Source organism: Cyprinodon tularosa, unplaced genomic scaffold, assembly GCF_016077235.1.
Source record: "Cyprinodon tularosa strain WSP-4 unplaced genomic scaffold, ASM1607723v1 ctg889, whole genome shotgun sequence".
NCBI lineage: Eukaryota > Metazoa > Chordata > Actinopteri > Cyprinodontiformes > Cyprinodontidae > Cyprinodon > Cyprinodon tularosa.
Window position 1 is genome coordinate 231,914 of NW_024039661.1, and position 16,662 is coordinate 248,575.

At 41.2% G+C, this 16,662-nt stretch overlaps 1 protein-coding gene across 1 annotated transcript; it reads right to left on the minus strand.

The window, feature by feature from the left end:
- Positions 1-2,935: 2,935 nt before the first annotated feature.
- Positions 2,936-6,670, minus strand: LOC119775660 (pyrin-like). Its single transcript, XM_038273715.1, has 3 exons — positions 6,630-6,670; positions 5,051-5,110; positions 2,936-4,679 (listed from the first exon to the last, which is right to left on the minus strand). The coding sequence occupies exons 2-3, from the start codon at positions 5,100-5,102 to the stop codon at positions 3,322-3,324; spliced, it is 1,410 nt and encodes a 469-aa protein (XP_038129643.1). The 5' UTR covers positions 5,103-5,110; positions 6,630-6,670; the 3' UTR covers positions 2,936-3,321.
- Between the last annotated feature and the right edge of the window lie 9,992 nt (positions 6,671-16,662).

Here is a 16,662-nt window from a genome sequence, read left to right on the forward strand (position 1 = left end):
CTTTCCTTCCCTCAGCTCCTTTAATTCAGACTGTTGGTAACTTTGACTCCCAGTTTTCCTCCCCATGAGCTCATGACGGGTCGACCCGTTCCTGGACCACAGAACGGACCAGACCTCTGACCTCTGGCCAGACTGGGACTGACAGGTGACACATTAAAATGACCTACAAGACCTTTTTTCCCCTTAGTCAGAGAAGGCTTTACAGAGGGACCAAGGTCCCTGGAGACCCTGATGGAGGACCTTCTCAGCCATCCTTCCATCCTTCAGCAGGAGGAGGTGTGGCTCAAAGTCATCAAAGAAAGTGATCAGAGTTCATCTGAGCTCATAAGGAAGGAACCAGGAAGAGCTTCAACAAAACAAATCAGAATAAAGGGGCAGAATAATCCCCTCTGATTGGTTAATTAACACATCAGTAGTCCACCTGATGTGTTGAGGACCAGCTGCTCTGCAGACAAAATTCAAAATGTCGCCTGTATAAGGGACCAACATCAACAGAAAGATGAAGACGCCCACCTGAAGATGTCTGACATCAGCTTTGGCTTTTTGATTATTTAATTATACAACATGAATCAGAAGGGAAATGTGTTGTATTTTAATGTAAGATTAACATTTTTAGTATCTGAGTGTTTGATATTAGTTTCTTAATCCAAAGAAAGTCCAAGTGTTAGATGAGCAGCTGATGGCTGATGGTCAGTATTGGCAGAGATTTCTGGATTAGAGAATGAACTCTGATGATCGGGTCTCAGCTACCATTGGGAAAGAGGAGCGCTGAGATTAAATCCTCCAACTTTTCAATGTGTGCTTTGACTGACCCTGATTCTGAAGTTTGGGGAAACAATTTTAAGACCAATCTTCAGCCCCTGGTTACACTGCAAAGAAGAGCCATTCGAATCGTTCATAAAGGAAATTATTTACATCCCACAAATTTATTGTTTTTACAATCCTCCAATTTAAAATTGTTTGATCTTGTAAACTTAAGAGCTGCGCAAATAATGTTCAGAGCGTCAATTGGCTCTCTTCCAGAAAATGTCTTAAAACTCTTTCAGGAGCGGGAGGCACTTCGCACTTATAATCTAGGAGGCGAAAATCGATTATACCAACCAAAAGTAGGAACTACCTTGAAATCAATGTGCATCTCAAGTCGTGGTGTCGCCCTCTGGAATAATTTAGCGGAGGAACACAAGTGTTGTGAAAATATAAACCGTTTAAAAAATATTTAAGCGGGATGTCCTGAGAAAATATCTGGAAGAGAGTGAGTGATGTTCTATGAGGGTGGGGTGATGTAGGGAGGGGGTTGCAGGGACGGGGAGTGTTGAGCCAGTGTGTTGTCTTGTATGCATGAGTGTGGATGGGTTGTTTGTCTTGTCTTTGTCTTGTCATTTGCAGGAGTGTCCTTGGGATGAGTGGGAGGGGATTGGACATGTATAAGCTTTTGCTTCTTCCATCCCCTTTTCAAGCCATGCAAATGTATTGTTTGTCATTATATGTATTGTAAAATGTGTGCAGGTTTGAAATAAACTTCTGCAAAAAAAAAAAAAAAAGACTTTATTCAGATGACACTGTTTCAACCCACCTCCAGCCCCTCCTTCACCTTCGTAGCTAAAGCTTCAGAGCGTCATTCCTCCCGGACTCTTACTGCCTTCCCCGTCTCATCTTAACCTGTCCGGCAGAAGACCGCCATGTTGAGCCTGGTTCTGCCAGAGGTTTCTTCCCAACGGGGAGTTTTTCCTCTCCACTGTCGCTTCATGCTTGCTCATCATGGACAGGTTCTCTCAACCTGTGTTATCCAAGCTGGACTTCCATCTTCCAGGTCGCTGAGTGAAGCTCTAGTATCAGCTCATGCAGTCCACTGCATCTCCCCATAAAGCTCAGCAGACCGTCTCTAACCAGCAGTCTACAGACTGACCAACTCCATCTATCTCCACTCCACCACCAGTTTCAGGCCTGGGGGGGAAACATCCCTGCTCTTTGCTCCTGTTCATGCATATCTATCAAAATTAAGCGTTATGTTTTCTGCCGAGGTCTGAGCACCAACGACAAAGTAATTGTATCAATACATTTCAATCTGAAAAACTCACAGAGAGAGAAAGATGCAATTAGAAGAGTTTATTGGTACAATAGTTTGAACTTTGGCGCTCAGGCCTCGGCAGGAAACATAAACGCTGGTTTATACTTTAATGCAGATAAACTGATGTATGAGAATAAGGATATTCCCCCCCGGGCCTGAAACTGGTGGTGGAGTTTAGATAGGTGAAGTTTGGTTAATCCATAGAGGCTGGTATACAGGGTGATGCTTGAGTTAGATGTCACTGAATGAACAAAGTTTGCATAAACTGTCCATGAAGAGCAAGCATGAAGCGACTGTGGAGAGAAAAAACTCCCCTTTGGGAAGAAATCTCTGGCAGAACCAGGCTCAACGTGGCGGTCTTCTGCCGGACCGTTTAAAGTGACAGGGAACTCCATGAAAGTCTGGAGGGAGTACACACTGGAGGTGAGGTTGAAGGAGCGTCGAGGAGGAGTCGGATGAGCTTACTACAATGGTGGAGAAGGGGATGGAGGTGGGTTGTCTGAATCAAAGTCCGACATAGGAGCGATGGATCTTGCGCTTGTTGAAGAGCAGGCCTAGAGATGATTTGGAGTGGCTTTAAGTAGGGTGCTGGAAGATGATTGGGCATCAAGGAAAGTGGCTTGAAGCGGGTTGGCTGCGTCGGAGGCGGATCAGCCTCAGATTGAATGGAAGTAATCAGAGTTTCTTCAGTTGAATTTCCGCCTTAGCTTCATTTCTCAAATTGTCTTTTCTCTTTGTGTGAGTTTTTCAGATTGAAATACTAAATAATGTTAACTGAGTCTTAGATAAAAAAAAAAAAACTTTCTTTCAAGAGTAAAAAGATACAAGAGAGTTCAGGAGGAGATTAAAGAGAAACAATTTAGATAATCAAGCTTTCAATCTTTATTTGTTGTTAGAAACAAAGCAAAATAAGGTTATGTTAATAAGGTTAATATCAATAAAAGGTACCACTCGAAAATTGATGTTAAAACATTTTTTATACATTTTAAAAGAAAACAATTATGTTTGAATTCAACAACAATAACGTCATTTGGTTTGTGCTAGTTGCCTTCAAAGGGAGATAATCGTCTCCATTGATGAAACCAGCATTTATCAAAGCACAGCAAAACCAGATCAGAAGAGACCAGTCCAAAGACCTTCAGTCCTTTTAAAAAACATACAAGCAGACATGAGGTCCAAATGAACAGCTAACTTCCTGCTGATGATGTTTCCAAGCTCACCTCTCCACCAGCAGGACTTCACCTCCAGACTCACTAAGTTTGGAGGTTTTCCACCAACAGATTCAATTCATCCTCATCAGAACTGTAGGAGGAACATTCAGCCAGACGAACAGGACAGATGATCAGAGGAGCAGAGTTTTTACCTCTGACTTTATCATAGGGACTGAAGAATGGGTAGAGTTTGTCAGTAAGGCACCAGCCAGTAAAGGAGTAGATAAGACCATCTACATCATAGAAGGAGACCAGACCCTCCTCATAATCCACAAACACCCCCACCTTCTCAGGACCAGGATGGAGATGGAGACGGACTGGAGGAACAGCACAAGCTTTGTAGTTATTTCGTTTTTTCAACCTGATTGTCCAGTAACCATTTTTGGGACAAAGTGGGATGATTCCCTTCCTGTCGATGGACTCACTGGCCACTCCTAAAACCCAACCAGTCGTTCCTTTAACCTGAACCTCAAAGTAAAATCTGCCTGAAGAGAAACTCTGACTTCCTAAAACAGACAGAGACTCAGAAAATCTCTTTGGATTGTCAGGTAGATGATACTCTACCTCTCCAACATTCACCTGCTTTCCATCAACAGACATGATGAGTTTAGGTTGAGCTGTATCAGGATCCAGAGTCAGATCCACTGCAGACTGCTGGACCCTCTTCATCTCAGCCTTCATCATTTTTTCCATATTCTCTCTGACCTTCTCCTCCAGCTGAGCCACAGCTCTCACCACAGTCCCCTCATATGATGGTGGACGGATTCTGACCTCTGTCCAGTTCTTGCTGGGTGGAGCAGCTTTCAAGAAGGAGAAGCTTTGGAGGAGGTGGTCTTCAGACTGGGAGAGCTGGTTTAATTGAGATTTCTTTATCATTAGCTCATTGAGTTCATATTTCAGATATTTGATCCAGTCTTCAGTCTTTTTCTCCTCAGTTTTCTGTTTGTCTTCGATCTCCTTGATGAGCTCCTTCAGGCCTCTCTCAGCAGACTCCTTCAGAGCAGTGAAGACCTCAACACCTTCTGCTTTCTCTCTGTCTGCAGCATTTTTACTGATCTTCACCGACTCTTTGATCTCCTGAATCTTCACTCCAGTGTTGCAGATTATCTGATCAACTTTAATCTCTGGCTTCTTAGATTTGAGTAATCTTGGGTACAGGTCGTTCCTGTTAATTTTCTTTAGAATCTGGCAGGTCACCTCCAGGCACCTACTAAGGTTGTAGGTCTGCACCATCAAGTCTACAATCTCAAAGGTTTTTGCTTTTTCCAGGTTTTTCTTCTTGAGTGTTGGAAGCCCAGAAAGGTTCTCAGGTCGCTGCAGGAACCACTTATATCTTTCAAACTCTTCCTCGTTTAATTCATCCAAAGTGTTCAGGATTTGCTCCTGCATAATCCCATCTCCTAAAAATTTACAAACAATCTGGGTTATATGATAATACAAGAGAATAACACTGGTCAACAGTTTTCTCTTGCTTAATCACAATTTTCCATTGTTGATCATTATTAGCTCTGTTTCCATTAATATTAGTACAGGTTGCCCCTGCAGCCAGATGTTCCCAGTAGTAGACCACTCAGAACTGAGGCAAAGAAACCAATAAATACCGCAAACCTACCAGATCAGAACAGAGAGACTCTATTAACTGGTGTCTGACTCTCCAGAGCCATATTGTGGGAGGTACAAGGTACTGATATAGACCTAAGCCCAACTGGATGTCATGTAAATAAGGTTAGTTCCTCTGTAATTCCAAGCATTGCTGTAATCTCCATCTTACCTGGATTTTCATCCTCCATGATGCTGGAAGTAGGTGAAAGGATCCCAGACATGTTTGGATCTATAAAGGTAAAAAAAAGAAATGAATATACCAAAAATCTGTAGAAAACATGAAGGCAACATAAAGCTTCATCTGGTTTGGTGAACAGGGACAATGAGGGTGAGTATTAATCTTTACATGAAGTGATGACCATGTCATTGCAAAGGACACATATGCAATTGCCGAGAGCGACATACACAGAAGTGCTCTAGAAAAAATGACTTTTTACATATTAGTTACAATTTTCTTTAAACTAGTACAGCAAAACCTCTGCAAACATTACAGACTATCCTAAATTACTATATAATGACAGACTTTGATTCTATAATGGCAAAGAAGTTTAGAGACCTAACCTAAATCAATTCCCAAGGCCAGTTTAAAGTTAGGGCCCTGCCATAAGCTTACACTACAGCCCTATCAGCAGCCCCTTTCTATGGTCTGTAAATCTGTGACGATTGTAGCCTTCTGCCACTATGAAGATGCAAAACCTGTCAAGCTCACATTATCTGAAAAACGAAAAGAATGAAAACTGTGAATATTATCAAAGTGAAAATATGAAGAAACTGTTGTGCCTAGGATAGCAAAAAGCTCTCAGACATCATTTTTAATCTTTACAACCATTTCACATTGGTTTCAATCATTGAATCTATCGGAACAATTTAAAGGATAATTTATTGATGTATTTTCTATAGTTGTGGGTGCAGCACAGTCAAATATTAGGCCGAACGGCTGAGAAGTATCCTAATTTACACAAATTAGCAAACAAACAAACAGATATGAAATAGAGGAACTGTGCCGAATTCAAACTCAAAATCTGCTTAATGAGAAGCGTGAGTGTTAACCTGTCTGCCAAATTAATTAATATCTAGCCTGGAAGCAAGGATGGATTAGAACTCAGAGCCATAGTGACAGGACCACGCCATAGCATAGCTGTTATGCATCAGAAGAGTTGTTTTTCATATCGCAATTTCACAGCTAAGATATTCGGGGTTTTTTTGTTATTTATTTAAATAATATCAATACTAATATTATGGAAGAAACGAATTCAGCCGGGAAATGATGCGGACATTAGGATACCCTTCAATTGTAGTTCAACTAGCTCTCCAGCAGATGCCCCCATTCTAAACTGTTTCAAATGTCTTGAAATTCAAAATTGCCATCACTTAAAAAATAACTGAATGGCTCATCCCACTTTAAGAATTTCAGTCATAATACATTAGGAAAAACCCTAATTGCTTATTGAAGGTACTACAATCCTATATCATATGTTCCAGAATCATATTACTTTGTTGAGTTAATAATAATACATTTTATATGTAATGCACCTTTACATTTCAAAAAAATCTCAAAGTGCTACAGGTAAAATCATCATAGAAGGGTAAAATCAAAATGTAAAACTAAACATTGCTTTAAAACACTTATGAATAAAATCAATAGCATAATTGTAAAAATGTTAAAAGTAATACGTCCTGCTAAAAAGAAATGTTTTTAATCCTTTCTTAGTTGAGAGGTGAAGCAAAATACAAGGAGTTGTACTCACCAGATGTAGAACAGGTTACTGTAGGAGTATCTATTCTGCAGGTGTACTGATGCTCTGACAGGTTCCGCATCACTGAGCGAATTTATACCTACCTGCGGCATGTTGCCCCGCCTCTACCTTCAGGTATTTTTCCAGAAGAAACGCTTATGTTACAGTAATGAAAACGTTTGGTTGTCTGTCTCTCTAGTTTGTTGTTTGTCTGTTTATCCACTGAATGGAGCCGTGGTTGATTGTGCATCCTGGTGTTTTCCATCATGAGCTCATTAACAGGAGGATAAGAAGTGTCTGATACCAGCCCTTTGACTCCAGGGTGTTGTTCCAGAGAGGTTATTCTGAAGCGTCTCTCCCTGATTTCTGACTATATGATTTACGATTCTGATCTCGTGTCTTTTTGGTTGCACTGCTGATCCAGAGTTACTGAGCTGTTCTATGGTCTTTCTGGTTGTGTCTGAACGTCTGCCCTAATCACTATCTAGAGCACTGTATAATGGTTACACCTTTTTAAATGAGTGTCCGAATGTCTAGTGGATAAAAAAGGAGTGGACTTGAAATTTCCCACAATGCACCTTGAAAAGTAATGATCATCCACGGTCATATTAATTGTTGTAAAAAAAATAAAATAAAATAATGATGATGAAATAGTAACTGTTTCCAATATTTACCTTAAATCATGATACAAAATTTGTTTAAAAGTCTTTATCTAATGAAATTCATACAACTCAGGAAGATAGTTTTTAGAAAAAAAATGTTTAAAATTTTTTTTTGCATTTACTTTCAGAACCAATAGAGCCAACTTATTTTGAGCCAGATCAATTTGTTTGATCATCTAGTAACTTTGTCTGTTTTGTTTATTTCAACAGCTTTATCTGTGGGTGAAGTCCTCAGTGTTAAATTCATCCTGAGTAAACAAGATTTATAATGCAGCATTAGTTAGCTGGTTTGTTCAGAATGTAGATTACATTAAGGGAGGGTTGTCAAACTGGTTCCAGAAATGGCAGAATGGCTGCTGGTTTGCTTTCCAGCCGAGCAGTAGCACACCAGATTATTAATCATAGGTCATCAGGTTAAGACTGGACTCGCTTGAATAGATGACTGCTCAAATCCACTAAAATGGAGACCATCCCACAATTTTGGGACTGGTAGGATGCAGCAGTAAAAATTTATTTTAAATTGAAATTTCATCTAGTGCTGACTTCAAGACAACAAAGTGGCCAGTCAACCTTCTGTTTCCAATAGAATACATGATCCATGAAGGGTTTGAAGCAATCTTCTGGTGTATTTATCTGTCTAACATGGAAGGAGATGGGGAAAACCAATAGAAAAAAGAATTGCCCCAGTATGAATGCCCCAGTGGCACCAACTTTCTAAGATCGTACCCCTCTACAATAAAATGTGGTTTGTATGTCATTCTGTTTTCCATCCTATCATCTAGTAGCCATTAAAAATTTCTCCACTTTCCTTGCTAGGCCCTTGGTTGGTCCTTGGCCGGTCCCCTACAATTGCTTTTTAAATATCAATCTTTGTACTAAAATTTTCTTTCTGTCTAGCCTGATAAACCAGACTAAATGTGAGATTAAATGTGTAATTTAGTTTGGCCCCAATGAATGAGACATAGGAAGATTGTTGATGAGAACAACCCGTTGTTTTTCAAACCATGTCTGTTCCTATTGGCCAACATTCTGACCAAAGAGTGCAACTGACTGTGACGTAGTAAGCGCGACAGAAAGCTGGTGGGGGAGGGCAAACAAACAGCCTGTCGGTAAAATGGCGAATACGTCCTTCTTAGGAATAAATGAGCGTAGAGCCTCTTCTTGCTCACGTTTCCACAAAAACCCCAAGTCTGATCCTTACTAAACTGATTCCAAAGCTGATTCAAACCAGAACTGTTCAACAGTTTTTGCCATCTTCCTTGTTATGCTTTCTCCAGCGTCGCACAGCTTTGTCATCACGCCATCAAAACCCCGCCCACTTTGCATCCAGAAATTCAAAACACATCTCTGCGTTGTGATTGGTCTACCAGTTCTAGGGCCTGGTGCATTGATCGAGGCTAGACCACTGGCAGGCAAAAATTATTTTGGCCGCTGGTGGGTGGGGCTAGTTTACTAGGCTACTTTCTGTCCTAATTTGTGGACATTAAGATCTAAAGAGAAGTGTGGCACCCAAGAGGTGTAATTATATAAAAAACAAAACTGCGGTGACTGTGAGAGCTTTAAAAAGCTTTAAAAGGACTAGTCAGTAAAAGTTCAATTACTTTAAGAGATAAAATATAGGGCAATCAGGAGCAGCGGAGTCAATGGACAAGTCTGTTTAAAGGGTGCACTCTTAGCTGGCACAATGGAGGGTGCAGTCCTCTGTCCAATGTGTGGGCCTCTCCAGCGTAGCTGGCATAAGTGAGGACACCTCCAACATGCGGTTCTGTCCAGTGCGCCTCTGTCCAGCGATATACTGTATACAAGAGGGGGTCACTCCAGTGGCTGGAATTTGGAGGGGATTGTGCAGGGAGTTCGAGTGAAGTGGGCTGCCATTCGGCTGGCGTTTGACCAGGAAGGGCCATTTTGAATGGTGGAAACTGTATTTACACATTTCATTGGCAGTTACTTATTTGATTTATTTTTCAAATACTTGATTGTTTTATTTATAACTTACTTTTACTGATTTTATTTCTTTATTGAGGTATTTTCTCAGTTAAAGTATTGTGGTTTGAAGCAAAAGGGCGCAGTTTGGTACATTTATCCATTTCATCCTGTTCCAAGTGGTAAATTTTGATGAAAATGGAGTTAAATCTTATAAAAAACAAAAAAATTGTCGTATGCAGAACTAGCCATACCAGGGGAGATTCTAGGATCAGAGTTTTAAGGGTGCTGAGAGCTGTTTGGCCCGTAATTATAACTGTCACTGTTTTCTACATATATATTTTTTTTATTTCTGAGACTTGCTCAGTGACATTTGCCAATCATTCATCCATCATAAACTAATGCATTGTTTCCAAATACCTCAAAAGCAGAATATTAAGTTTCTGAGCTTTTGAACCAGTTTTCATATAAGTCTCTTTTTGTAGGGCTCCATGGTAGCATAGTTTGCAGAGCTGTTGCCTTGGAGGAAGATTGTTCCAAGTTTAATTCCTGGTCCAGAGTCTTTCTACATAGAGTTTGCATGTTATTCTTGTGTGTTGTGCAAAATGATATCCTGCAGATAATGAATAAAGGACTAACTAGTTGTAGTTAATTATTCAACTTATTTAAAATCGGAGGTAAAATCAATTTAGTGTTCTTAGTTGAATAATTGTAGCTTTAATTTGCTTACTAACCAGGGTTTATTGCTTTCACTGGATGGTTCCTGGACCGGCTGTTAAAATCCAGGTATCCACCAATCTAGTGACACAGGCTAGTTATTAGCAGAGCTATTAATTATCAATAAAGAACCTTTTATGTCTGTTTAGTCACACTATTACCAAAGGGGGGTGAATCTGGCCTGAGTGATAAATCGTCTGCTATATGAAACACAGAACAACTGCAGGTTAAACAATGACGTCTTTATTCTAATAATTCAGGATTACAGAAATCTAACATCTATGCAAACACTACATGCTATCAGAAAATAAACACGAGGTAGACTAAGTGACTAGTTTGAAAGAAAAGGAATAAAACCATAAGAGTCCGTTTAACTGGCTTCTTAGATTGTCCAAGATAGGCCAGATGTTAATACCTTCAATAATATCCGTTTGGAATAGCAGCAGGTATGATGATAATAGTGCAATTAAAACAACGTAAAATATATTCAGCTTAAAATGATAAATGGTTAAAATAAACAACAGCAGCAGAAGTTTTTCAGCAAACATGAGGAGCAGGGTGGTGTGTGTGTGTGGGGGGGAATGTATATGAGTCTGTGTGTGTTTTTGAGACCCCCCCTTTTCATATGATGAAAGGGGGAGGGGGCGGCTTGTAATAATGGGCCTTAACCACATGACCACACTTGGTTAAATGTGAGCAAATCTCCATAAATTACCTTAAAGCAGAAAAGAATGAAAGCAGGATAGGAAGAAAGGAAGGAAGAAATATAAGCCGATTTTCACAGCACACTTATTTCCACCATTAAACCAGAGTTCTTATAACCAGCACAGATTAAACATCAGCATTAATTCAGGTTTCTCCTATCTCCCTGTCTCTCGACCGAGCGCAGCACCTCATTAAAGCCGTTCGGCACGGTTCAGCCTCAGCTCGGTGTGGGGTTCATCTCACTCAGTTTTAAGCCAGTTTGATGCTACAGCAGAGGAACTTGATGGGCTTTAGGGTTCAAGGAAGGTTAAATTACGGCTATAAAAGCAGAAGCGTCCTCCTGCAGGTAGGCCGTGATTTCCGTAGCGAGGTCCTCACAAAGGCGGGAAATTCCACACAGCGTTCAGCTCCAGATTTCCCCGTCTCACCCGGTTCAGCAGGTGCTATGCACGATGGGACACTGTGATCCATGCTTTTGACGCAGGAAAACGAAAGCTACTTCCAGTTAGCTTTCTTTAGCATTTCAAGTGAAACGGGCCTCTCTCTGGGTGGAAACCCAGGGGCAAGAGGAAGATTGATCTCGTGCTCTGGGTTTTAAACCCTGAATGACATAGGGGTATTCCCTGTTGAGGTTTGCATTCTTGTCAGCTGATTGGTCCTTTGGCTGGAGTTTTCCAGAATGTTCTTTGTTCTCATTGTGCAAAAGAAAGGGGGATGATTTGAAATGGTTCCTCAAATTGATTTGGCTCCATTGTGGCAATATAGCCTAACACATGCATGCGTGGGTTCTCTCCGGGTACTCTCTCACAGTCCAAATGCAGGACTGTTAACTGGCATTATTAATTGTCCAATCTCTGTGTTGCCCTGTGACTGACTGGCAATCTGTCCAGAGTGTACGCCTCTTGCCAATAGACTGCTGGAGATCGGCATCTGCCCCACCACCACCCTGATGGGATAAATGGAAGCAGATGGAGTATGGCTCTTCTTGTTGCCAACTTTAGTGTGTACTAGAACAGCTCTAACTTTTAGGATCAGCAGTCTTATCCCCTAAATCAAAAGGCAGGTGCTTGCTATCCTGCTCTCTCTGTGTCTCCTCTTCTCTTTCCCTGCTCTGGTATGTATCATCTGGTTGTTCTGGTTGAGTTACTCCACAATAAAAGTAACTAGTTACTAGTAAAAGTAACTATTGCGTTACTTTTGCGTTTCTCGCCCCCATAACCATCACCACCCAGCCCCCACCTTCTCGCCGTGTGTTTCAAAGCCAGCTGAATAGAGCGGACGACAAAGACAAGAACCTGCAGAGAGTTTAGTATTTATTGGGACTGGTAGGATGCAGCAGTAAAAATTTATTTTAAATTGAAATTTCACGTAGTGATGACTTCAAGACAACAAATTGGCCAGTCAACCTTCTGTTTCGAATAGAATACATGATCCATGAAGGGTTTGAGGCAATCTTCTGGTGTATTTCTCTGTCTAACAAGGAAGGAGATGGGAAAAACCAATAGAAAAAAGAATTGCCCCAGTATGAATGCCCCAGTGGCACCAACTTTCTAAGATCGTACCCCTCTACAATAAAATGTGGTTTGTATGTCATTCTGTTTTCCATCCTATCATCTAGTAGCCATTAAAAATTTCTCCACTTTCCTTGCTAGGCCCTTGGTTGGTCCTTGGCCGGTCCCCTACAATTGCTTTTTAAATATCAATCTTTGTACTAAAATTTTCTTTCTGTCTAGCCTGATAAACCAGACTAAATGTGAGATTAAATGTGTAATTTAGTCTGGCCCCAATGAATGAGACATAGGAAGATTGTTGATGAGAACAACCCGTTGTTTTTCAAACCATGTCTGTGCCTATTGGCCAACATTCTGACCAAAGAGTGCAACTGACTGTGATGTAGTAAGCGCGACAGAAAGCTGGTGGGGGAGGGCAAACACACAGCCTGTCGGTAAAATGGCGAACACGTCCTTCTTAGAAATGAATGAGCGTAGAGCCTCTTCTTGCTCACGTTTCAACAAAAAGCCCAAGTCTGATCCTTACTAAACTGATTCCAAAGCTGATACTGATACTGCTACATCTATCTATCCATCTATCTATCTAGATCTATACCCTGTGTGTGACATAAAATATGGATCTCCATCCCTGCCACAAAGGCCATCAAATAATGTTTAAAATAAAAAATACAGTAGGTTGAAAAGGCAGAGCATCCATCCATCCATCCATCCATCCATCCATCCATCCATCCATCCATCCATCCATCCATCCATCCATCCATCCATCCATCCATCCATCCATCCATCCATCCATCCAGATTTCTCCCTTTCTCCATATAGGCTATCATTTGATCGTTCACGCTCTCCATAGTTCTTCTGTGGCGCGAGCACAGGGCGACTGTTGCGCGCCTTTAGCTAGCATGCGCGTTTCCTGTCGCTTGCGCGGTGAATCGTGCCGCCTGTGCTGTACGGAGATGCAGAGAAGTATGTGATGGGGAAACGCAGCTCGATGTAACACCAGTATTTCCATGTGGAAAACGCTGTTTTGCTGCTGGAGTCCTCCTCACTCTCCATCTCTCTGTGTGTGCTGTACGTTAACACCCACCAGCAGAAACACCCGCCTACCCAACTGACAGACGGAATCTCACTATACATCAGCCATTCTCATCCTCCCCTCTCTCATGACAAGGCGCGCACGAGTCCTAGCATGAAAAAAGGTTCATTGTGCGACCTGAGTAACGTGCAGCAACAGGGTGTCTGCAATGGTAACTGCGTTATAGTTACAGTCAAAGTAATTAGTTAGATTACTCGTTACTAAAACAAGGTAACGGCGTTAGTAACTGTATTACTTTCAACGCCGTTAGTCCCATCACTGTTCTTTTCCTCCTGGTGAAGTGAAATTAAGCAAGTAGTAAAGCAGCAAAATGTAATAAAGATGTCTTATTTAGAAAGAATTCATCTAATATGTTAACTGTAGGGATGCTCTTAAAAGAAGAGATGTTGTAACAAAGTTAGCTGTCATTAGTTTCCATCCATAGTCCCCTGGAAAGTACACACATTTATAAACACATTAGAGAACAAACTACTATTAGCAGAGCGGGGAGCTTGTTGTTGTGGAACAGATTGATCTAAACTGAGGAGTCTGTATTTATTTAGAATATTGCAGTAATGGTGATGGGGAGGAATTTTAGAGGGAATGTCCATGTGGTTTGGCTGTATGAGTGGATGGAGGAAGTGTTCACATGTTCCAGAGCTGGAAGACGTTAAGGAGATTTACAACATAACCATTCAAAATATGAAAGAAACTACTGCTTCTCACCCCAGGAGCCTGCTTGAATTTCTCAAAAGTACTTCCTGAATGATGACATGTCTGAAAAGTATGACTGGATAGGTCTTTCATCACATATCACCTATCCTATTATCAGAGCTCTCCTCTGATCACAGACTGCTTTCCTGGCGTTCGAGTTATACGAGTTCTGGTCGTCAGTAGCAAAGGGGGAATGCAGCACTGTCAAAAGATGTAACTGATGCACCATTTCCTTTTGCATCCTCAAATTTGTGTAAGAAGTCATTTTATGTGTTCATATGCATGAAACACAAATACAGATCCCGACTCCTCAGACTTGAAAGTGATCTTTGCGTGACTGTGTCTAGAATTAAGACAAGAATGCGGCAGCTCTTTTCAAAAAAAGGTACAGAAAAACATGAGCTTAAGCACGAAAAAAAATAACTTCCTGGTCAAAAGCAGAGATGTTTTTCTATACCTTTTTTAAACAGAGCTGCCGCATTCTTGGCCTTATGCTAGACACGGTCACGCAAAGATCACTCTCAAGTCTGAGGAGTCATTTTATGTGTTGACATGCATGAAACACAAATACAGATCCCAACTCCTCAGACTTGAAAGTGATCGCTCTAGGGTGGGGGTGCTCTAAGGGTGGGGGTGCTCTAAAGGTGGGGGTGCTCTAAAGGTGGAGGCGCTCGAAGGGTGGAGGCGCTTGCTCTAAGGTGGGGGCGCTCTAAGGGTGGAGGCGCTCGCTCTAAGGTGGGGGCACTCTAAGGGTGGAGGCGCTTGCTCTAAGGTGGGGGCGCTCTAAGGGTGAAGGCGCTTGCTCTAAGGTTGGGGCGCTCTAAGGGTGGAGGCGCTTGCTCTAAGGTGGGGGCGCTCTAAGGGTGGAGGCGCTTGCTCTAAGGTGGGGGCGCTCTAAGAGTGGAGGCGCTCGCTCTAAGGTGGGGGCGCTCGCTCTAAGGTGGGGCGCTCTAAGGGTGGAGGCGCTTGTTCTAAGGTGGGGGCGCTCTAAGGGTGGAGGGCGGCGCTTGATCTAAGGGTGGGGGCGCAATAAGGAGGGAGGTACTCTAAAGCTGGGGGCGCTCTAAGGGTGGGGGTGCGCTAAGGTTGGGGGGCAGAAAGACCTACAGTTATTCGACCTGAATGCTTTCATCAGGTTTTTGTATTTTCCAACATTGAACTCAAACATCTATTGATTGAATTCTTTCATATTGCTGAGAACACAAGAGAACCAGAATACACTGATATTTATATTTATAGATGTTAGAGAGATGCCTTTTAGTGCGTTATGTATATACTGTACAGCCCAAAAACATTAATGTATAAAAAATAACGAATAATGGCTGATTCTGATGCCAAAATCAATAAATCATGCATCACTAGTAATACAATTTGAATTTCATCCATCCAGAAAAATATGGATATGCTGCATTTTAAATATAGCATATTTCATTAAACAAGGTAGAATCCACCATGAGCAGGCACTCATCTTTATTCAACAAGCATCAATATTTCCGTTGTCGTGCCAAGATAGTTGTCCCTGCCAAAATTTGTATCCCCTCGTCGGGAGCGCGCACGGAGTAGGAAGAACAACCCGAGTTAACTCCGCCTCAATACCAACGTGCAGAACTTCAAATTTGAAAGGTTTTATGTGTATGAAAGTTGAGCTTTACTGTTTTATTCTTTACTTCACATGTTATAGCGGAATATCGCCAGTGATATTGATCTAAAACTAATAATAAAACACAAACGTTTGCTTGAAAGCTGGTCGCTGAGAGCAGTGTCTACTCCTTCCTCTGAAAGCAAACAGATCCTTGTTCTTTTTCACACGTTCATTAAAAAAATCTCTCATTGTTTCACAGTGTCCAAATGTTCTCATCCCATTGAAAACTGTTGTAAACCATATACTTGTAATAAAAATGAAATAGAAAATGGAGTGCACGTGTAATCATTAAAGACTATATGCAGAAGGAAAATAATTTTTTCCTGGTTGAAATTTAGTACTTAAATCTATATTTGTGTTTATAGTAACGTACAATTTATCTATGTTGTACTTTTGGCTTATAAGCAACTTTTATGATGACAACTAACCCCTGAAACTTTGGAGTTGATTGACCTTTATTTCTTAAAGTTACAAGGGGGAACAAAATTATAGCAGGCCACCTGCCGTAATCTGTTCCCCCTGTCTAAATCAGACAAAAAAGGCCCCAGCTTTTTCATTTTTGGCTTATAAGCAACTTTTATGATGACAACTAACCCCTGAAACTTTGGAGTTGATTGACCTTTATTTCTTAAAGTTACAAGGGGGGACAAATTATAGCAGGCCACCTGCCGTAATCTGTTCCCCCTGTCTAAATCAGACAAAAAAGGCCCCAACTTTTTCATTTTTGGCTTATAAGCATCTTTTATGATGACAACTAAACCCTGAAACTTTGGAGTTGATTGACCTTTATTTCTTAAAGTTACAAGGGGGAACAAATTATAGCAGGCCACCTGCTGTTATCTGTTCCCCCTGTCTAAATCAGGCAAAAAAGGTCCCAGCTTTTTCATTTTAGGCTTATAAACATCTTGTATGATGACAACTAACCCCTGAAACTTTGGAGTTGATTGACCTTTATTTCTTAAAGTTACAAGGGGGAACAAATTATAGCAGGTCACCTGCCGTAATCTGTTCCCCCTGTCTAAATCAGACAAAAAAGGCCCCAGCTTTTTCATTTTTGGCTTATAAGCATCTTTTATGATGACAACTAACCGCTGAAACT

Bases quoted from the DNA above. Each gene is read 5' to 3' on its own strand.
- LOC119775660 (XM_038273715.1), bottom strand. From the start codon at position 5,102: ATGTCTGGGATCCTTTCACCTACTTCCAGCATCATGGAGGATGAAAAT. The intron at 4,680-5,050 runs GTAAGATGGAGA...GTAAATTTTTAG, and splicing joins CATGGAGGATGAAAATCCAG to GAGATGGGATTATGCAGGAG.